Genomic DNA, 22,199 nt, shown 5'->3' on the forward strand with positions numbered 1-22,199 from the left:
ACGTAATAACCCTAACCCGTAGTCTTACTAGGTATATATAAGCATGAAACTACTACTTAATGGCTGGAGCAGAATATCTCACTATGCGTATATTCTATCTCCTTCAAATACCATAGTCGTCCTTTGAAGCCAACGTTTATGCTTCTCCTCAGGCTCTGTAGTCCAGATAATATCACTCCATCCCATCAATGTGCAACCCGCAGGGCTCTGCCCGCCCCGAGAGTTGTGAAACTCTTTCGCCTTAAATGTCCAAGGTGCTGTTTCCCATCTCTGCACTGCATACTTAGAATAGATCGGATCCTAGACGACCGGGAGGGTTGAGGGAAAACCGCAGTTGTATGGCGCGACCTCCTTCCAAGACCATGGCTGTTCATCTTACTTGACCTCTTTTTCGCATCAGTTCGAATTTGTCATGGGAATGCCATATGCCAGGGTGCTTGAACTGTCTTAGCCCCAGTTTCACTTCTCGCGGTAGTCGCGGCATAATAGGTCCTACGGCAGCAGATAATTCGTAGAGTATATTTACAGAAGCATTTCTCCAGTTAGTCATACATACCTTTGAGAGATGGTAATTATGAAAATGAGGGCGGATGCCGCCGCGAAGATGAACGCTACTCCTCTTTCAGGGGCTACCCTAAGGAATTTTATATTTTCAGTTATGTTCTAATCGACAAGATGCACCAGCGATAAAGTAAAAAGAAAGCATACACGCCAACACATGTATCCAACACCCGTAAAGTCAGAGGTAGTTTGGTATGGGTGATTCGGTGACATCTCCGGTAGTTCTAGCACCAGTTCCACATTATTCCTCCGGGTCAATCTCCGGAGTTTGCAGCGCTTTGGATAACAGACCTGAAACTGCCCGTTGGAAGTAGTGATCATCAGCAAAGAACAGGAATGAGGAAAACATGCTTGTTCAACTGCCAATCAAATTGCAATTGGTTCAAATGGCTCTACCAATTCTCGAGTCTTTTGTGTCGTTCCAAATCTCGCACCCACGCTCCGAACTGGGGCAAGCATGCTCTGCTTCTCGGTCAATATGCTCAGCAAGAATCTGAAGTCAACCAACGACGCTGACTAATAAAGTAGGCCTGAGATACTTGTCAGAAGATTAAAACGATGATCTTGTGAATGGTAAGAGGTAGATGGTTTTTAATTGCATTTTGTGCATCGTACGTTATTACGAGCTAACTGACGATGATGTTCTGTGGGAAGAGACGGGCTGACCCCAAGGGTTACGGATGGTTAGAGATATGATTAGGTACCTCAGTCACGATTCACTGGCATTACAAAATTGAGGGCTTCAGTATTTGTTTCTAATGACAAGCCCCAGTTTACATACAGTTCAATTACGTTACCTCACCGATTCTGTAGTTCTCAGAGGTAGTATGTGGGGAACCTTTGCACAATGAATTTCCGGATTCGAACAACAGCGTAACCCAGCGCGATGACACTACAAATCTTGGCAGTGGTCGGGGAGCGGGCCGGAGCCTATTCCGAGGCTCGCTAGAGTGTGTAATTACCCTGGTGTCTGGGGTATATTATGACAAAAAGGTGGTGCAGCTGTGAAGGGAAATACAGTTAGCATCGCCAACAGCGGAACAAATCGCGGGCCTTAGTAGTGGAGGACAACAGCATAAAACAAACATAATACACCGGAGAGAAAAGAGCTTCGTAATGTGGCTACAGCATGCAAACCAACGAATGATACTTCCACGAATATGAGATTCTCCAGTGCTGTCCAGTGGGCTCTACCCCTCCAATGGTTTTGCAGTAGTGGCTTTGCATCTACGATCATTACAGCACACGCAATTAGAGAATCAGATCAGAATACTCTTGAAGTCTTCAAAATTCCCAGCAACGTCACGCGATCAAAGACTTTTCAGGTCAAAGTCCGGTCTACACACCACTCCGTGTGGCAAGAAGTGGAATTATTCGACACTCCAGTCCAGGAAATCAACTCCACCACTGGGCACGCGAATATTCATCACACTTCAGTTGGCCTCTTCGATTTTGGTAAAAGTGTGACGTTGTCCATATTTCCGGATCCCAACATCTTCTCATCCATCGACACTGTTAGAATACGTCCGCTATCCTATGGAATTGATGCCATTATTAATGGCCAACGGATTGATCTTGCTTTGTTTGAACCAAGAGACATTGTTGTAGAAGTCAATGGAGACGTCTTCAATGTCCTTCATTTGTTCCTTGGCGCAATCGACAGCATCAAACCTTCAACACACAGCCCTGAATCCATCCGTCGATATGAAGCTGGATACCATGTACTCAACGAGACAGTCAAGGTTTTGTCAGGGGAAACTGTTTACCTGGCCCCAGGTGCAGTGGTAAAGGGTGATTTTCTTTTCCAAAATTCCTCCGATGCTGTGATTCTCGGACGAGGAGTCATCTACCAAAGCGGGTCAATCACGGTCGAATCCTCCACGAATATCCAAATTAAAGGAGTAACAATTCTCAATCCAACACACTATTCTCTTACGCTTGGTATGGCCGATAATGTCATTGTCAGCGAGTTTCGATCTATTAGCGGAGTTCAATGGGGTGATGGCATCGATGTCTTTTGCAGCACCAATATTATCCTTGAAAAGCTCTTTATGAGGAATTCAGACGACTGTATAGCATTGTATCAGCATCGCTGGGGCTATATTGGTGATTCCAAGAATATCACGGTCCGGGATTCGGCTCTTTGGGCAGATGTTGCCCATCCAATCCATATAGGAATCCATGGAAACGCAGTGGATCCTGAGATTATGGAAGGAGTCACTATATCCAATATCGATATATTGGATCACCGGGAGCCGCAAGTTGACTATATGGGGTGCATAGCCATTAATTGCGGAGACGAGAACCTCATCAAAGATGTTACGATTGACAATGTTCGTATTGAGAACTTTCGTATTGGCATGTTATTCAACTTCAAAGTGTTCTTTAACCCGAAGTACAACACAGCACCAGGACGGGGTATCCAGAACCTCAAGATTAAGGATGTCACTTATAATGGGACAGGGGAGGTCATGTCAATTATCGCAGGATATAGCGATGAGCGGAGCATAGAATTCGTCGACTTTCAAGGTCTAACCGTTAATGGTAGGGAGATCTGGGATGGTATGGCAAAGCCTACCTGGTACCAAACTGCGGATACTTTACCAATGTTTGTTGGTGGACACGTCAACAATCTGACGTGGAGTAGTTCCGATGCTATAGTCTCATAACGCTCCCTGGCGTGGCAGTTGTAATGGTTTTCAACTCACGGCAATTATCTACAACCGATGACTCTATCCAGTGAGTTGTATTCATTAGACAATATCACAATATTCTTTCTTAATAAAAGTTCATTCGAGGGTGATTTTGGGCATATATAAGGAGGCTTAGCTTGTGACTGGTAGTTATCGTAAAAGGAATAGCACCTTGAAACTCTTTCAGCCACTGAAATAATAACGAGTTATCCGTAGCTAAGTCATAGGAGATCAAAGTCACGGCAGAATCCTCTCGCTGCTTCCTTGACATAAATGTCACTCGCAATAAGACAACCAAGAGCATGTATGTCTCATATATGGCGCAATGCACAGCAAATCCTGTGAGACACCTGTGGGGGGGGTTATTTTTTGCTGGGAGATCTGTGGGGCACCATATTGCCAACATCCTTCGCACAAAGACCATTGTTATTATAATTCCGCCTTTAGTTTAGTCAACTATGTTTTGCGTGTAGAAGTGTGAGAGAAGGGAATGTTGCATGACTGGGAATGGCTGCACTGCCCTAGAGAAGCATCATCGGCTAGAGTCAAGCCGCTGCTAGAAGGCTTTCCCATATGGACTCTGAATCCGGGACTATAGCAACTTAGCTAGCAACTTAGCTGAAAAACGGGTTGACATGGGACACGACTGAGTTAATGTCAATGCCGCTGACGACAATCAGGTTATAAACCTTCGCTAGCTCGGCCTGTTTGCGTTTGTTTTTATATGTTTTGCAAACTATACGTAAGAAAATTTATTTATTATTATTCATAGTAAAATGAGTTCTCAATCTTATTCCAAAGTGTCCAAGTAGCCAAGGAAAACACGCGTTAATTTTATAATAAGCTGAATAAATAAACTTCGTTATGTGATATAAAGTCACCACCGAATTCAGTTTGAAGTCTTATCGCTGTTAGTACAAGTTCAATACACACAACTGGACATGAGATAGGCATACCTCCAGAATAGCAGGACCAGCAGCAATGGTGTCATCAGAGACGCTCTCATTACAAGTAGTCAAGACAACATAGGTTTGGCCAGCGAACCCTTTGGGAAGAGTCACAGAGAAGCCGCCATTGACATGTCTGGCGGGAACAAAGGTTGGACCAGTGACAGCAATAAAGGCAGCGTAGATTTGGGCGCCTTTATCGGCCTTCAGGGTGTAGCCCTATGAAAATAAGTATTCGTTTCAATAATAAGTGTCAGGAACAACTGTGGTACCAGAGCTGTTCATTGATTAAAGACGTACTGGAGTAAGAAGTGTAACCGTTGTGCCGGGGGCGACGGGTACGGCAGTCGCAGGAGCGAGTTGTAGTTTAGGGAAGGATTTTATGGGCAGGCTCGGATTGCTCGAAGGGCAGGACTTGATAAACCCAGAGGCTAACGAGTATACCTCGTCCAAGGTCAAGGGGGCGTCAAATGGTTGGGGAAATGGGGCTTCCTTGAGATTAGCACGTAGGTAGGAGGAGTGACGGGCCTCAACAGTTAGAATAGAACCCGCTGCAGTGAGATAGGTCTTGCTCATAATATCAGCAGCCGCACCAAGATAAGCAGAGACACCAACACCCTCGAGAATGGATGCCGTAGCTAGGAAGCTGGCTACATCGGTCACGCCAAAGCTGTACGAGCACGCGCTGACAGGAGTAGCGCCGGCAGCTGAGAGAATTCAATCAGTCTTGCTCCCAAAGCTTCTTGATCTTTAACAAGAACGAAGGACTGGTTCTGACATACCCTTCAAAGCGGAGGTTAGGAAGGAGACGTGAGTACCCTCGTCTATAGAAAGCTTCTGGACATTGCCATAGAAGGTGGCATCGTAGCCAGCTTTGGCGAAGTCATCCTGCGTGAAGTTGGCGAGGCCTTGACGGTAGAAGGTATCTTCGAGATGCTCCAGCGTCAGGGCATAGTTGAGTATATCAACTAATGAAACGCTATTAGTCAAAGTGTCACGGATGGCACGGCCATTTTTTCTGTCCCCAATCTATTAGACGGAGGACGGAGGAGCTAATTACCGTCAGTAATAGCCGCACGCTTTTCAACAGCTGGAGCCGCGGCGACGAAGCCGACAGAAAAGAGAGCAATAGCAGCTTGAAGGAAGAACATGGTGGTAAGTCAAACAATGTGAGGCCAGCCAGAAGAGGTGTTGATACGCGGAGCTGGTTTGATGGTGAAAAAAGCTTGTGGTGAAAGTAGACAGATGTGATGGCTAGAAGAGGATGGCTTAAATAGATTGAGGAACCAATGCAACCACCATTTATAACATAATAAAGACTACTGGGCACAGCATCAAGGCATTACTGATAGTAGTGGCAAGCAAGGTGGCTTCGGCGTTGTTATGGGTCAATGTAAGGGAGATGGGGCAATTTGCTTTTCGTTACACCCCTTTTTCAGCCCCGTCCCGAACATGCAGCGTTGTTGGTACTACGGTCATCGAGAACTGGAAAAGTGTAATCTTACCCATATAACCAATACGTCCTGGATGCTGGGGTTGTCGATGTTTGGCCTCTTGCAGCTCTATGAACGCGTGCGCGGGAATGACATCACCGACGAGCGCCCCAACAACAGCGGGCCACGAGAGTTGAGGTGCCCAGCCGTACAAAATTATTAAGACCTTAGGTTGTACTAATGAGCGGATGTGCGCTGTCCCGAGGCACTAGTAACGATGCCCAGGCGATCGGATTGCCGCCATAGGAGATCCTTGTGTGGCGATTAGCAATAAAAAGAGACGATTTGCCCTTTGGTTCATCTCTGCCGTCTCCACATGTCTCGGATGGCTGCGCTTCCGCTCTAAGAAGGGCCAGCGACGGCTGGCGGTCAGACTCGCACTGGTGATGACCGCAAGTCCGCATCGTGTGTACATGTGTGGGTGGTGTTTACGACGCTTGCACGGAGTAATTACAACCCGATTGCCTCTATTTGTGAGACTAGCGTCCATCCCGCACCGCGAAGCAAGGAATACCAGCGCTACTTGGTATGAGATAGACTTCTTGTAATCGACTTTTACCCACGTAAATCCTAACAACTGATGTCAAGCATCTTAGAGAGCGACCACGGTGATAAAGAAACAGCACGCATACATATGCCCCTTACACATAGCATGTAGTATCTTAGGAGGCTGGTGTAACACCGGGCAATCGCCTGTAGAAAAATATGCTGCATAGTCTAAAAGATCCAGAGATAGATTGAGAAAAGTGCAATATCTGGATGATGTCTGAAATCTGTTACTCCCCTGGTGTCCGCGTACCAAACCCTTTTTGGTCATGGACTGTGCCGATGATGATACTCTTACATAGACTAGTTTTCCTTCTTAGGGAGGAGGACGAGATGAATCTTGGCAAGGATGTATCAGCCGCTTGGCGGCCCTGTTCGGCTGGTTTTGTTTGCCGTTATGCAGGTTGGGCAAAGGAAACGAACCCCTTGATATTTAAGTCAGTGTTTGGACAGCTAGTCCATTATGACCCCCTTTCTTACCTTTGTAAACTTTGCCTCCCCCAATTCCTTTTCTTTGGGAGACTATTTATCCAGATCCCGAGTTTGTTACTCTGTGATTCACTGACAGCGAACCAAGTTGTTATTTCAGTCGCCTCTCTGATACTATGAAGGTCTTCTATATCGTGGCCGGTTTGTCTGGTAAGTCAATAGTCCTATGGGATAAAAGATCTGCCGAAACTTTATACTCATATATAGTTATTCTACAGCTCTCTATGTCACTGAGGCAGCGACCGAGTCTACAATTACCTGCAGCGCCTGTCCAACACCTTCATCAATGAACGACATCGTTACGCGCTCTGCAGTAACGACACCTTCGTGCTCTGGTGCTTCATTCACTATCATCTCTAGCCAATCTGGTATGAGCTCTAGCGCTGTTACACCCACGGGCACCAGCACTGCTACTGTAACCGGTATTGTGCCTGTCTCTGCTGGCAATAGAAACGTCGCCGTAGGTATGGCAGGCGTTCTCACCATCGCGGCGGTGGCTTCGTACTTGATCTAAAAGGAGTTTTGGGGACCGTTGGGCGAAAGTTTCCGAGTTATGTAACAACTAGACCAGTAGCGCGCTGCTTTTCTATGTTATAGACTGAAAAGAATACCTCACAGAAAGTAACAGTGGCAATAGTAAAGAATAGTACAACTGTTACTGTAAATATATATTGTTATTACTGGAATGAGTATTATTCTAGCAAGGGTAGCGACCCAGCTTGCAAGGTACCGCTTGTGGATGTGAATGTTATTGTTGCTGGGTGACCCATTGTAGATGCACACGATTATAAACTGAGCTTTGCGCGCCAGACCCAGTCTCTTGCTCACATTGATGTCGCCGACCTGTTTGCTGTGCGTGCTGAGTTGGGTACCTTCGTGTTCTGGTAGAAAATTAACTTTTGCCCGTCGATGTACTGCGCTTTTGTGCCTGAGAATTCCGCTTATCACTTTTATTAGCCATACCTAGGTACCTTAGCTTTATATCCGAGCAAGCTTATACTTACAGGTTAGGCTTGGCCGAGGTTGCCTTCGATCAGGTCAATGGCCTGGCCACTTCCCAGTGCGTCATCCGCCACATCACAGTAAAACTACTGCGGATTCGTCTTTATATTCTAGTAGTTGGCTCAGATGCCCCCGGTGGTTCTAAAACCTGCGAGATCTCCCATGTGCTACGGTCACGAAGGAACTCTTGGCTGCCTGATTCTGTCCATGGATAACGATTGGCTTCGTTGATATTCACAATGCCATAGTGCGTGATCCCTAGATATTCTTGTGATTTTCCGGACTGAGCTGCTTCGATATTGGTCAGATCATTGATCTAGAAGAATGCCGCAGAGGCACCCCCAGTTACTTGGTTTATCTTGCTCTAAAGCGTTGCCGATTCTTCAAGTAGCGACCGAGTGTATTTGAGGTAATTGATGAAATCGAGTTCATGCCATACCAATCGCCCTCTTTAATGGCTGCATTAATAGCTACATTCGTCTCTCTCTGTTTAACCGGTGTTATCTGCGCCGTGGTCAGTAACATCCCCATAAAGCTTACACCCTTTCATGGGCATTACATGACTTTGAACAGGTGGATAGTTCGTCAGCTAGCTTATCTTGAATAAAGGCCGTTTGAATGAACATTTATGAATAACATATTATGGATAGACATATGATGCTTTCTGCTGCAAGCGAAGGTAGCCAAAGTTCCCTCTTGACCTGTTTTCATGCTATGATGAGAACTCGACGACAAATCCTAGAGCAGGGGGAACTTTGTGGTATCTATAGGCTTGCCGGTAATCTCGTCTGAGTGAAGCTTCTTTATGTAATTGTAGAAACTATCGGACCACGCCCACACCGGGCCGTTATATTTACCACAAAGCGCAGTATGTCAGATGCTTACACCACAAAGGGATGACTTTGTATTCACCATGACCGCATACGTTGTCTATGTTATCCGGCCTATATGCCGAAAGGCTCCAGAGACTCATCAGCAGGGTGGAATGAGAGGAGAACCCTCAATAGATTTACAGGCTGTGCATCTTGAAGTACTTTGAGATAGCCTTTGAACAGCCTTTCGCTGCCCAAAGCGTTCCATGGTGCTTCCGATGCCTCAACTTCTGCAAAAATGGCAACTATGATAACAGATGAGAATAAAATCATGATGACGAGCAACTCACAAAGACGAAATAGAACTTCAGCTTTTGTCGAGGTTTAGCTACAGAAGTAGCGTAATTGAACCGTGTAGTAGCTATAGGCGATACATTTGTGACGCAACCTGAATATGTACATACATATATGGGTTATTCTATTGCTATTATGCTCGTCATATTTTACTGTTGTACACAATTGTCTTCAGACTTTATTGAGATCAGGAACGTTTTGAACACTCGGCATCGGTATCGGCCGGCCCGCAGCGCAGGAACCGAGATTTGCAAATGATTTTTTCAGCGGCCGGATTCTCAGTGCGATTAAGCTAGTGAAAATGCTTGAGGATATTGGCATGATATTCGTTTGGCGGGTACGCAGATGGGCCAAATCGGCAGAGGAGAAGAACCTCTGGATGCCAGTGGTAATAAAACGGCCAGAGAGTTCTTGTTAGATCAAGAAATTTGGTACAATGAGATGCTTTCAGATCCTGGTAAGCTGACTGGCCATGGCAATATCACCCTGTCAACTCCACAGCGTCCATATGGCCAAGTTGATTGGTAATGTGCCTACATATATAGAGACCAGCCTAGGAGAGCAGATACCAGGAAGACGATATATAACCAACCGATCTTTTCATCTTCTTATATCCTTAACTCTGGCAGCGTTATATTGCAGATTAAAGTTCCACGATTCAAACATTTTCAAGGTGACATAAACTAGGTTTGTACAGCTGTCAAACGTTGCTATTTATCGGGAATGATGATGGTACATTGAATAATAAACAACCCAGGAGCTCTATAACTCCCTAGTCCAGGTGTCTCTCCCCTTTTCTTCCTATGTCTATACATCGTCACATTTTCTTTTCCGGCTGTCACATAGTTGGAGTATTAACCAACAAATTATCTTCCCAAGCTAGAAATGAATGTTATTAATCAGCATAATTCTCCAAAATGTGAACCTGATTATATAGCAGCAGAAACGTATCATTGTCTAAATTACCACCCAGCTAGGGTTTCATTATTATAATGCATCTCTCTGATTTACAAGCCTACGCACAAAAGCCACTGCAACCGTTATAGTATAAGAAAGGCATCATCCTCAGAAAATGGCTGAAAGGTTGTCTCTAATTTCGTCCCTGCGGTATACGACATTTCACAGCCCAGAAATAAGCGCTGAATGGATATTCGCCCCGCCCCCTCCGAGCACTTGTTGATGCAAACGGCAACAGTGTATCTGAGACTCGTGACCATCGACTGCTGGGCATGCCATTGTGCCGCCGCCTGCGAAGGTGATATTAGTATCCCCATGAGAAGCGGTGTTACATTAACCTTCGCTACATCATTTTAGGTGGGAATAACATAACGTTAAAGTGATGGTTTTCTTTCAAACTAGAATAAGTTAGCTTTGCGAGAAGCATCATTACCCACATTAAATACGAATGCTCCCGTGCGGATGAGGTAAAAATGATTCACTATTCATGCCAAGTATTAACTGTGAATGGGATCGGAATGCAGAGACTGGGATTGATGTTGACTGTCTATTGTGGTATTCACTCTGGATTTATGTAGCGCCATGTTACATGTGTAATTACAATTGGTATTGAACGATCTTGGTTAAAAAAGCGCCAGTGATATTCTAGAGTACGTTAAGCCTTACCCCTCACTGACCCGCCTATTAAGTATGGACCGCTTTAACATTGGCACCTGCTTAGCTAGAACTTGATGCGATTTCCATAATCCTGCACCCAGTGTTGTTGTAGGTTCCTGTTAAAATAGCTTCGAGAAAGTGCATGGCTCCAGGCGCCCCTGATGTCCATTCATCAAAATGCCCACCTAGAGTACGACGAAGAGAAGCCGGAATGTGAGCGTTGTGTCAAATCGGGCATCGAGTGCCTGGGCTACGGGCCACCAAAAGTGAAGACAAGGCAAACTATCAAGCCGTCCCCACGATCGCTCGTAGCTTTGCGGCCCCAAAACGTGCAGATGAGAATTGTACAGACTGAAACAGCGCTGCCAATCCCGCTGCTGACTCGCAGCCTCTCACCCATCCATCTCAATTCATTGGATGTCGGATACTTCGACATGTTTCGGCATTATATCCTACGTGATATAAAGGTGTGGTGCCGCGGCCTGGGGTTTGATACGTATTTGATTCAAGAGTTCATGCAAGAAGAAAGTGTCCGAGCTGCTATTCTTGGCCTTACAGCAATGTCCAAGGCAACCCAGCTCTCATATGAACAGCTGACTGGGAAGAAGATATTGACAGCACGTGAACTAACGTTTAGCGAGCATACATCAAGACTTAAAATTGATCATTACCATTCTCACGAGGCGTTGAAACATTACACCAAGGCGATTTACTTGTGTCGCCAGCGTGCCATTACTATTAATTCCAACGACTCGATTCGGCCCTTGATCACATCTACACTCATGTTTGTAATCCTATAAGTGCTTCAAGGGAATATGGATGCATCAAGCAAGTTATTGTTATCCGCCTTGGAACTTCTAAAAGCAGAAACTAGGCGACGCAAACCCACAAGATACATTGGCGATGACAATCTTAACGAAGACAAAGAAAGGACTTCGAGACTTGAAGATATCTTCTACCACCTCTATGTTAAGTGCCTGCAGTATATATGGACACACAGTAGGGAAGACCTCTGTGGCCGAATTCAGCCAGACGAAATAACTATGTTACTGACCAACGACTTACCTGTGGCATTACTTTGCATCAACTGGGAGCGAACAATGCGCCAAGAGGTACTCAATGTCGTTGAGTCCCGAGACACCGATATCCGAGTATGAAGGCGAGCAATGTCGTTATATCGCCCACATTCGTCGGTGGAGGCCCTTGTTAAAGCGCATGCTGAGAACCCAGGATATTCGTACACACTTGGAACTGAGAGTCATTGAGGTCGAGGCACTGATAGATCTAATATATTTAGAGTGTTGCGTGGATCCCACCGACCGGTTTTGGGATACTAAGTGCAAGCAATACCAAGAAATCATCACAGTACTCGAGAAGCTGGTTAATGACATGGAAATCATATCTGACAATGTGAAATTCATCTTCGATTTTTGGCTTATCCCTTTGACGATTATAATTACCCAATGTCGGGATTACGAAACTAGGCAAAAAATCCTAAATCTGCTGGTACAAGTGGTCTCTCACAGTGCCACATGGATCAGTATTGCACTGGTAAAGTGTATGCAGGCCATTATAGACATTGAAGAACTAGGAAGAGACGAACTAGGGACAATCGCTCCAGCATTTAGATATGACTGCATTGGTTCAAAGTGGAATCTTGAGCAACACAATGTAAATATAGTGCTAAGATCAATGACTGCAAGGTTTACAACGTCCTTGTCTGCAGTCAAATGCATCTCAATCCAATTTTAAATATTTTATTTTGTAAACAGGTAGATGGTATTTCGTAGGTCAAGATGTGCATGTAGGCTACTTGATAGACGCTTATAGTAAAGGAAATAAACAAACGAATAATTAAACCGCCTTCAAAGATCCGAGGATGCTATTCACATCAATAAACTTGAACTCATTCAAAGTCTCTTCCCATAATCTCTTCATAATCTCTTCGCCGTCGGCAGTATATTGGAAAGGTGCGTACCTAGAGCGCTATGTTAACAAAAGGAACAGCTACTGATGCAAAAAAACATCATTTTCTACTTACGGTGCAATGCTCCAGTTCATAATGACACAGCCATGGGATTCTTTCCCTTTGACGATAGCCGCATCCATGTACGTTGACGCACCGACTTTCACAGACCGAGCGCTGATAGACTTGAAGAGGTTAAGTAAAATTCTTGTTGCGCCACCGATGTCGCGTTGCAATTCTGTTCCCTTGACAAAGCCTGGTTCGACAAGATTTACAACAACGTCCTCTGCAGATACCATATCTGTGAGTTTCCATATAAATAACTGGCCCAAGAGCTTTGAGGTTGGGTAATTGTCAAGAGGATCGAACAAATCAGCTCTGTCAAATGCGGGAAGAAGAGGAACCTCGGTTTTTGCAGCGAATTTGGCAGTGATTGAGAGCATTGACGTCACGATTGTCAGTCGCCCAGGAAACCCCACCGGTGACTTCTTCTTCAGTATAGGAAGGAGGAGAATCGACAGCAACATCGTGGACAGATAGTTGACCTGTACATTCTCCTCATGCCCGGTATCTTGCGAAATGCCAAACACCGCCCTTCCCATCCCCGCATTCAAGATGGCAATGTCGAGTCGAGACAATTCCTTATCAAGCCGCGATGCAAAAGCTTGGACAGAGCCGTAGGAAGACATGTCCAGCTGCCATACCTCAATGCTGGATTTGGGAAATTGTTTCCGAAGATTGGAGGCTGCAGCTTCGCCTTTGGCTGAAGATCTGACAGCGATAATCAGGCGTGAAAGCTTGTAAGATAGTAGTTGCCGGGCACATTCCAAGCCTAAGCCGGTATTGGAACCTGTGACAATGGCAACTTGGTCGGAAAGGTTAGTGCTTTGCGGAGGAAACCGAGGTTTGGTAAAGAATTGATTCTTGATGAATAAGTTGGGGAAAAATGGAGAGGTGAAGGGCGGCAGCTCTTTGGAAGATGTCATGATGAACTGGACAATTGATATTCTCTGACAGCGCGGAAATATAAAATAAATGCCAACGATGAGGGGGGCAGTCTAACTGAATGTTTCATAAATTTAACGCTTTCGCAGAGCTATCGAGGAGAAGAACGCTGGTGACCGCACTACCTATATATACACAAATAAGCGTGTGTATCATTCTATGGTGACGGAGTTAAGAATGCTTGAAGGCCACCTCATCAGCATCTTTTAACACTATTGTCCAGCAATCGCCTGCAAGTATTGGCACCAAGACGAAATTACAGAGGGCCGAATGAGGCGACACTAATGCAGGATATTGATTGCTGGATTAGGTATGGTCTCTGGCTTTTAGATTTGAACTCATTTGATTGGCCAGATAGTGTCTCATCTCCATATCATCAGGGGGTGCCTCCGACATGCCGGCGACGGCTAACTTGAAGTGGACACTTTGGGGCTGCTGTGTCTACGTAACACGCTCGAGGACATTTCTCGAATAGCCCAGACGCTGAAATCCCTTTCAACGCTTGCCTTTTATCAGAAAACAGTCATCTGCAGATGGATCATTGCACTAGAGCATGAACTCTATCTCTCTCATCTTACCACGTAGCTCGCTTTGCGAAACAGCCAAAGTGCCAATTTCCGCTTAGCTCAACACACTCACCTCAATGGTGAGAGGCCAATATTTCAGATGGCTCCTGTAGATGGCATTGGTACGTAACTTGACATCTGTACGTACCCAAAAAAGAACTCACCTGTCTAACAGAGCAGTTAATGATTCAGTGGAGATGCCGTTCATTATTTCGGATGGGATCGGAAGCACAGCTACAGACAAGCGGAAGCTGATCAGAAGATATGTCATGCTTGGGAAGAATCGAGGCAAGACTCGGAAAGTGAAGCGAGAGGTCTACCAGCCTTCTCAAAGTGACTTAGGCTACAATGGCGAAGATGCGTCGACCGGATTATCGATCAACATGCGTTATTCACATATCCCCCAAAAGGTGGGATCAGACTTATCTTTCACACAGTTTGCAGATTCTGTGGAGCCATCATTGATCAAGGACATCTTGAAATGTAATTGTCACCCCCCTATTTGCCTTACACCGGCCGAAACGCGCACTGCTAATACTCACTTCTATCGCTCAAAATCAGTCTCCTTTATTGCTAAAAAAGTTATTTATCCTTTGGAAAAATGCATCAATTTCGATAAAAAAGACAACTATGATAGAATGTGGTTCGAGCTCATGACGCAAGACGCCGCATATCTTCATACCGTTCTTTTCGCATCTCAGACTTACTTCATGCATACGTCTGACGAGAAAAGCCCCGGGGCTGCTAAAATTATCATCATGCATCATTCTCGAGCACTTCAACTCCTCCGTGAGAGGTTAGCGGCCAAACATGAAGAGGCCAAGATATCAGATCCCACAATCCTTGTTGTTTTGGCCCTTGCTGGTCATGCCCACATGATTAATGACTATGAAACCGCAAATAAGCATATTGATGGCCTCCGAAGAATTGTTCATCTTCGAGGTGGTTTGTCCACTTTCAGTTACCACCCGAAACTCTCCATAGAGCTCTTGAAGTACGCGACGCGGCAGGACCCCAAAGTGAAGTTCCAACTCATTTGCTAATCTATAACTGGCCTCTAGATGCGATTTGGGAATAGCGCTTAGCTACGGTACCAAGCCTGTCTTCTTCACTGAACCATTGTCGGAAATTTTGATGCCATATCCAGATTTTAAAGAGTTCTTGACACAACACTCAAGCTCCACTCAACACGAGACATATTCCAGCTTAGAGCATCTAAACGTTGTTGAAGAATTAGGAAAAAGCTGGAATACATTGAGAAGATTTTGCTCCATAATTAACTCAGCTGCAGAACACAAGCGTCGGCTGCCTAAAGAAGTCCTATTAAACACAATGGCGCCTACAATGTATCGGCTGCTCAGTATGACATTCGATTCGAGTTCTTTTAATGAAGCTATTCGACTGGTTCAGTTGGCATTCTCATCGCACGTCTTCCTCCACTGGCAAGGAGTTAAATACCCACACGCTTATCTCCCGGAGCGCTATCGAAAATGTCTCCTGACACTCAAGTTTCCAAATCAATCTTCACCTCACATTCTTTGCTGGTTGCTTGTGATGGGAGCCATATCAATATTCAGCCCTACCGATCATTCTTGGCTTGTTCCTTGGATACAAGTCAACTTGAAGCTCTGCCAAGCAGAGAGCTGGGATAAGCTACGTCATCAGCTAAAGCAATTTCTTTGGATTGACATACTTCATGACCATCCTGGGAAGTCGATCTTTGACATTGCAGGGCCCTTGCAGAAAGACGATGAAGGCGGTGACTTTTACGAAAAACAAGCAAGATCAACGCCGGTACTGGGAAAATAGGGTTGGTTCATATCCTGATATACGCATGGTACAGTGGGTTGACCTCCGTGTCTATTTCGGGGGCAAATACTCGCTATGGTTTCCCTCTTCTTTATAGAAAGTGGAATGGTGGAACGGCAGGCATTTCTGCTGCCTTCGGCTTGTCCACGACCGGAATTTACCTCGCTCCTGGGCAACAGATCTGCAAGGAGGATACCGCTTCAGTTGGAGGAAGACAACAACTAGTTTCACCCTGTCTTAGCTTTCTATGTCTGTTTCTTTTTTTTCTCTATTCTCTTTTCCTTTGCTTTTTTTCTTAATGGAAAACCGGTCGGCATTGACAGCCCCCCCCCCCGTCGCGCTTCGAATCGTACGGATTCCGATGATACTCTTTACATCTGATGATATACATACTCTCTTGCAAATTATGGCACGGCTTATTTGCGCAATCTCTAAATTCATCCCTATTTTCAATTTCCAGAGTGAACAACACCCGGCTTCTCATTAAGAATGAACCACCTTACAGTTGCGATCTAATACCTAGTTGCCGAGGTACTTATTTGCGGATATAACACAGTGCCAGCCAAGAGTGGGCGGTACCCTCCGCTATTGCCAACATATGTTCCATGGAGCATCGAATTCCTTGACAGAGCTGCCAATCAATTTCTCTAATGGCTTTGAATGCTCGGAGAGTAAACTGCGGGCTCTGGTATACAATTGACGGCCTTCAACAGATGTCTCAACACAGTGCGTTGCACATCCCTGTCGTGTCAACCGGACCGGGCCTTTGGGCTAGTGGAAATGCTGTTGTTTTGCACCGCCCGCTGACTTGGAATTGGTGTCCCTACTTGCTTCACAAATCGCTCGCACGTTAAACCGGAGGGGACACGCCAAGATGTCAGTGGGAAACGATGGAGAGAAGCGATATCTGCTCGCTCCAAAAGCAGGCGAAGTAAAAGGGAGGGTATATCCGCCCACATCAATTAGCAACAAGATCTTCTGGAAAGTTTTGCTGCCGACCGGACTGTTTTGCGTGTTGCTAGCTCTGGCAGTCGTGACGTACCCTTCTCGCAATTCCAAGTCTAGCTTGACGTCGCCGTTGGAAGCTTGTGCTTGGAATCACCTCGAGCCGCATCTTTCTCTGCTGTCAGTTCCACCGATCCGCAGAAACGAGTTTCTTGAGCGTCAGAAGGCTCTAGCGCTCGAATTGGACGCCGCTGGGGTCGATGCGTTCATTGCCGAACCATCAGCTTCCACGTCTTATTACGCAAACATTACTTCAAGCTTTCACCTCTCAGAGCGCCCATTTCTGATGATCATTGACAAAGATGGCCAATTTACAACACTTGTACCGAAGTTTGAAGCTGGTCGCATTGCAAAGCTCGACATGGTGTTCGACAACAAAACGACAATCACTTGGATCGAAGAAGAGTCGCCATATGAAGCACTCGCTCGAGACACAGGCTACAAGAAAGTGATGATTGATGAGCATACGCGTTTTATGATTGCAGCCGGTCTACAAAAGGCAGGAGTCGAAGTTGTGCCCATGTCAGAAACCATCCAGTCTCTCCGTTCCATCAAGTCTGTGGACGAAATCGCTCTGCTGAAAGGGATCAACTCTTTCACGCTTGCACTGGTTCAGTCCCTGCAAAAGTGTATCCATATTGGTATGACTCAAGAAGAAGTCATCGACGCCTCCCAGGCATTATTCACGCGTGCTGGTGTGGGTCATGGATTTTGGGTGCTGGTGCTGTTTGGCGATCAGGCTGCTCTACCCCATGGCGGTGAGACCGGCCGAACACTGCAGAACGGGGAATTTGTTCTTATTGACATTGGGTCGGAACTTCATGGATATTGCAGTGACGTAACACGCACAATCCTACCAACTGGAGCCACCGTTAGTGACGACCTCATGGCCGTTTGGCAAATAGTGTGGGACGCGCAGTCAGCTGGTTTATCACGCATGTATGCAGATGAAGCGTGCTCGGCAATCGACAGGGCCTCTCGCGACGTCATAAAAAGTGCTGGGTACGGCCAATACTACACCCACCGATTGGGACACGGACTCGGCTTGGAAGGACATGAGCCGCCATATCTAAATGGTGCTAATGACGAGAGGTTGAAACTGGCTGAAGTAGCCACAAACGAGCCGGTACGATCTGCACATTGAGACAACACTGCAACATATGTTCTATTGCTAAATTTGCTGACAACTAATGCGATTAGGGTATCTATGTCACTACAGAGGAGGCAGCCCTGCTGGGAAAGAAAGTGGGCTTCGGTATAAGACTGGAAGATCCCATCTTGGTCACCGAGAAGGGTGGTGCACTACTGACTGGAAACCGGGCACAATCTCCCTGGAGTCCTTGAAATAGCGCCTGCTCAATTTCAAGTGTCTAGCAGTATGATATCCCCGCGCCTTCCTCTTGAGTCTCGTGGTATTGTTCGATTCATCTACCTAAATAAGGGATGATCACGGTGACCCATAGCTACTCTCATTTCGCCAGACTATAACACTATACCATTTCCATTTCTTTATATATATTTCTATGCTCGATACGCACCCAAGTCATAAATAAAGTGTTGGATTAGCTGCTGGGATATAATATATATCTCAAACCCTTTTCTGCATTGTCCAAATCTTATTATCTAAGAAGTATAGCTTTTCGATATAATAAACCCATGTACGTCGCTGATGTATCGCATAACCTTCTGAATCCATTCCGAAATGATAGCACATTGTCCGAACTTGGTTGATGTGCTGTTTTCCGCTTCTAATACAGTATTTTCTTTTCGTGGCCTGTCCATTCTCACCCTCTCATTTTGATCCCCGCGGCCGGAAAAACCTCCATGGTCCACAACAGATTGATCAACGCCCATTCCAGGTTGAGTCTCTACAATGTGAACATCCGACTCATTGCTGTAGTCATTTGACATGGATGTATTTACATCATTCCATTTTTCCTTGCTGTAATCTCGTGATGGTAACCGAATATCGTGGTATATCTGTGCGACGCGCAATGGGAACATGAGAACATAGCCGCCGGCTGGCCCATGTGTCGGTTGCAGAAGGAACTCCACGCTACGGCAGATATCACGTACGGCGTTACGATCTGGTTCAGTTTCGTGCGGAAATGTCAGCGGTGAATTTGTCTTGTACGAGAAGGACGAGAGTGATGCTTGGTGCTCCTTGAGCTCGTCCATGATGCCTAAGCCGCTTGCAATATCATGCAAAATTAGTAGACAAGAGTGATAGAATTTAATCTCTACGGCCTATCGGAAGTCCGTGAAGAATAACACCGAATTGAAGATAGGCTGGCCCGTTGCTTCATTGACAGATAGCACACCTCCTGCCTTTGTCCTGGATTCTTGGAAGATCTCGAAACAGCAGGAAGGATGCTGCAACTCCCACTCCCAGCGTATGCTTAGAAGCTTAAGATATAGGAGGATGACTCGTTGCCTCAGGGATTCGTAAAGGTCGTGTGACCAGGTTGTACCGGTTGACATATATTCTTGCTGCATCTTAATGCGTCGCTTTTCATCCTCCAAGATACCTGGGATACAACAAACGACATCGATGAAGCGATTTGCAAACGATTTTTGATCCGGATACTCACTCCAGGGGATGTTTTGCCAGCAAGGTTCTTCGAGATAGGTTCTCCGGGCTTCATCCATGTGGAGAAGCATCTAAGAGGCTCCATGTTAGCTACAAAACAAGAAGTCGGTATGATGCTTCAATTTTTTTGAACGAGAGCTAGAAAAGGGAACTTGCAATACGTGCCCTAGCTCTCTCAAATGCCAGTCTCATATCTTCCTGCCGAAAGGGTTCGGGGCCGCACTTTTCTACCCATGCAGCCAAACTGCGAACATGTTCTTTCCACCCGTTGCTGGTTGAGATCATGATCCACTTTTTGTTTATGATACATTGTTAGCAATTCATGAAAGAAACAGCAGTTCAGTGTGATTCTGCAGCACATAAACGACTCACCTCAAAAAGCGCCATATTCATGACAACTGTCAATATTGTTACATGAGAATGGGTGATGGGATTGAATTGCTATCAGTACAAGAGAGCTGAGTCCTGAGTTGACGTAGCGCCAATTGGTATACCGTGATGGCCTGCTGCACATTGACTGTGTGCTTTGTGAGGCGCCCATGAAGAGCCCACGCAGCAGCTTCAACAGAGAGTTCAAGCGCTGACGGCTGCATGCTGCCACGGTTCCATTGGCGACTCTCCAACACTCCCAAGCCCATGCCTTGCGCAACGAGAAGGTTGTATAAGAAGATTTGGACGTGTTTGGCGGCATCTCCATGAAGCTGGGCCCATACACGACTACCGATGAAAGGGGCACTGGAGCTAAGGTGAGTGCCAGTATTGTCACCTACCGCAGTGGTCGTAATGTCTACATATGCGTATGAAGTGGTAAAGACAATGTCATTAGACGGCCAAATACGTAAGCAAGATTGCAAAGATCGCCCCAGGGGCGACGTGTCCAAGGAACATGAATTGTCAATCGTCGGTCGGGAGAAGGTTGTATTCCCGACGTTGTGGTTGTCAGCTTGGCCTTTCATGTCCTCTGGTGTCGAGGGGCCACGAATAATGCCGCCTTTCCGCGGCAATAGATTATTCTTAGCGCTTTGCCCTGTGGAATTAATGAATCGAAGGGGGCGGCGATAGCCCTGGCACTGAAAACCGCCCTTTTCGCAACGGCCACAGGTTGGATGCCGCGCATCTACCACAGACATTGGATTGCGTCAGTCCACACCCAAAATGGCTGCAAGGGTCAAAGAGCGCAAGCGTTTGACATACCGCACCTCACATGTCGCGCCTTGCAAGTGGTACAAGCCTTACTACGTCCCGCAACACCAACCATATTGCGATATCTATCTCGCTGGCTGTACTCCAATGTAGACAACTGTATATGAGTTTAGAGCGAAGCTGTTTTCCAATGTGCCTAGATTTCACCAGGGGGGTGTGGGGGGGGTGTATGAGTAAGGGTTTGCGGTAAAGTACTCCGTCTTGCCCAAGTCAACGTAAGTGGATCAAGAATACTTACCGATTAGTTTGGTCAAAATAGGAGGTCAAGGCAAGAGCACAAACAACAGTGACTAGTAAACCGGCTTACAAATTCGGCCACTATCCAATGATTCTTAACGCGTGCGGCCAACTATCAGCTCTCAAAATGCTTCCGCATAAAGCTAGCCAAAGTCGCTGATATTTTGGTATGATCCTTGTTAGCTCGCGTTGGGCCGGATTTCGGAATTCACATTCCGAGACAAGTGCCACGAGCTTTTGTCAAGGGCATGCATGGGATGCCGAGACTGCGTTGGCAGATGGCTGTGTAGTCGGTGAAACGGAGTGTACTCCGTACAAGACTTGAGTAAGGCCGTGCTTTGCAATCAAGGTTAAAAAAAAATTCTCAAAGCATGGATCGGCATCGGTTCTGGGCACATGCTTGGCAATTCCGTGTGCGCCAAAACTGATCCTAGAATGGGCGACTAGTAGGATCATCTGCGACGTCTCGCTTGTTTCTCTCCGCTATTGACCAGCAGAGGGCTAACTATTTCGAATGCGACCAGTCTTTCTTCTCCCCGAGCTTAACAAGCTCGGGTACGACAATTATTCAGCTTAGCACTAGCGGACGGAATTGAGTAGGATTGTTTGGTTGAGTTATGTTGGTTTGACCATCGTACCAAAGGTACAGTGGTTTTATTTAAAGCGCCCTGAGGACTTATAGCCGCGGCTTCTCCATCAGCGTTTCTCTAATCCTCTCAAACAAGGTTTTGCAGTAAGAATATTGACTATTGATTTTTTACCATGTCTCCAATTCAGTCTATTACTCTTCACGCTCATAGCAGCGGGCCAAATCCCTGGAAAGTTGTCATAATCCTTGAAGAGTTAGAGTTGCCGTATACTCTTGTTTACGAGACACCCGCTACCGTCAAAGTAGCTCCGTACACTGACATAAACCCAAATGGCCGTGTACCTGCAATTCAAGACCCTAATACTGGCATCACATTGTGGGAATCGGGTGCCATCATCGAATACCTTGTCGAGAATTATGATACTGAGCAGAGGATTTCTCATGGTCCACAAAGTCGGGAAAAGTGGCTCGAGAAGCAGTTTCTATACTTTCAAGTCTCGGGGCAAGGTCCATATTTTGGTGAGTTCAATTCATAACAGCCAGGTATAGTGTCAAAATTAATTGGGAGATGACGATATAGGCCAGTATATCTGGTTTGCAATGCTTCACCATGAGCAATTGCCCTCTGCGAAGGAGCGTTATTTGAACGAGATCAAGCGTGTCATTAGTGTACTGAACACCATACTGGAGGGTAGAAATTATCTGGTTGGAGAAAGGG

General features: G+C 45.9%; 7 protein-coding genes across 7 annotated transcripts; 4 read left to right on the plus strand and 3 right to left on the minus strand.

Moving 5' to 3' along the window:
- Positions 1-1,721: 1,721 nt before the first annotated feature.
- Triagg1_10605 (CAZyme family GH28) lies at positions 1,722-3,230 on the plus strand (the record flags this gene model as incomplete). The annotated part of the gene is made up of 1 exon (XM_062894695.1): positions 1,722-3,230. The coding sequence occupies one exon, from the start codon at positions 1,722-1,724 to the stop codon at positions 3,228-3,230; it is 1,509 nt and encodes a 502-aa protein (XP_062750411.1).
- A 638-nt stretch (positions 3,231-3,868) lies between these two features.
- Positions 3,869-5,352, minus strand: Triagg1_10606 (uncharacterized protein; the record flags this gene model as incomplete). Its single annotated transcript, XM_062894696.1, has 5 exons — positions 3,869-3,958; positions 4,211-4,420; positions 4,502-4,908; positions 4,984-5,169; positions 5,262-5,352. The coding sequence occupies 5 exons, from the start codon at positions 5,350-5,352 to the stop codon at positions 3,869-3,871; spliced, it is 984 nt and encodes a 327-aa protein (XP_062750412.1).
- Positions 5,353-7,015: 1,663 nt separating this feature from the next.
- On the plus strand, positions 7,016-7,617 carry Triagg1_10607 (uncharacterized protein; the record flags this gene model as incomplete). Its single annotated transcript, XM_062894698.1, has 2 exons — positions 7,016-7,193; positions 7,505-7,617. 2 exons carry the CDS (start codon positions 7,016-7,018, stop codon positions 7,615-7,617), a joined length of 291 nt encoding a protein of 96 aa, XP_062750413.1.
- A 4,748-nt stretch (positions 7,618-12,365) lies between these two features.
- On the minus strand, positions 12,366-13,463 carry Triagg1_10608 (uncharacterized protein; the record flags this gene model as incomplete). Its single annotated transcript, XM_062894699.1, has 2 exons — positions 12,366-12,489; positions 12,553-13,463. The coding sequence occupies 2 exons, from the start codon at positions 13,461-13,463 to the stop codon at positions 12,366-12,368; spliced, it is 1,035 nt and encodes a 344-aa protein (XP_062750414.1).
- A 685-nt stretch (positions 13,464-14,148) lies between these two features.
- Positions 14,149-15,091, plus strand: Triagg1_10609 (uncharacterized protein; the record flags this gene model as incomplete). Its single annotated transcript, XM_062894700.1, has 2 exons — positions 14,149-14,170; positions 14,229-15,091. The coding sequence occupies 2 exons, from the start codon at positions 14,149-14,151 to the stop codon at positions 15,089-15,091; spliced, it is 885 nt and encodes a 294-aa protein (XP_062750415.1).
- Positions 15,092-16,731: 1,640 nt separating this feature from the next.
- Triagg1_10610 (uncharacterized protein) lies at positions 16,732-18,206 on the plus strand (the record flags this gene model as incomplete). The annotated part of the gene is made up of 2 exons (XM_062894701.1): positions 16,732-17,988; positions 18,063-18,206. The coding sequence occupies 2 exons, from the start codon at positions 16,732-16,734 to the stop codon at positions 18,204-18,206; spliced, it is 1,401 nt and encodes a 466-aa protein (XP_062750416.1).
- A 279-nt stretch (positions 18,207-18,485) lies between these two features.
- Triagg1_10611 (uncharacterized protein) lies at positions 18,486-20,582 on the minus strand (the record flags this gene model as incomplete). Its single annotated transcript, XM_062894702.1, has 4 exons — positions 18,486-19,053; positions 19,135-19,523; positions 19,825-19,893; positions 19,947-20,582. The coding sequence occupies 4 exons, from the start codon at positions 20,580-20,582 to the stop codon at positions 18,486-18,488; spliced, it is 1,662 nt and encodes a 553-aa protein (XP_062750417.1).
- Positions 20,583-22,199: the final 1,617 nt, after the last annotated feature.

This window comes from Trichoderma aggressivum (genome assembly GCF_033847375.1).
Source record: "Trichoderma aggressivum f. europaeum strain CBS 100526 chromosome Unknown scaffold_078, whole genome shotgun sequence".
Taxonomy (NCBI): domain Eukaryota; kingdom Fungi; phylum Ascomycota; class Sordariomycetes; order Hypocreales; family Hypocreaceae; genus Trichoderma; species Trichoderma aggressivum.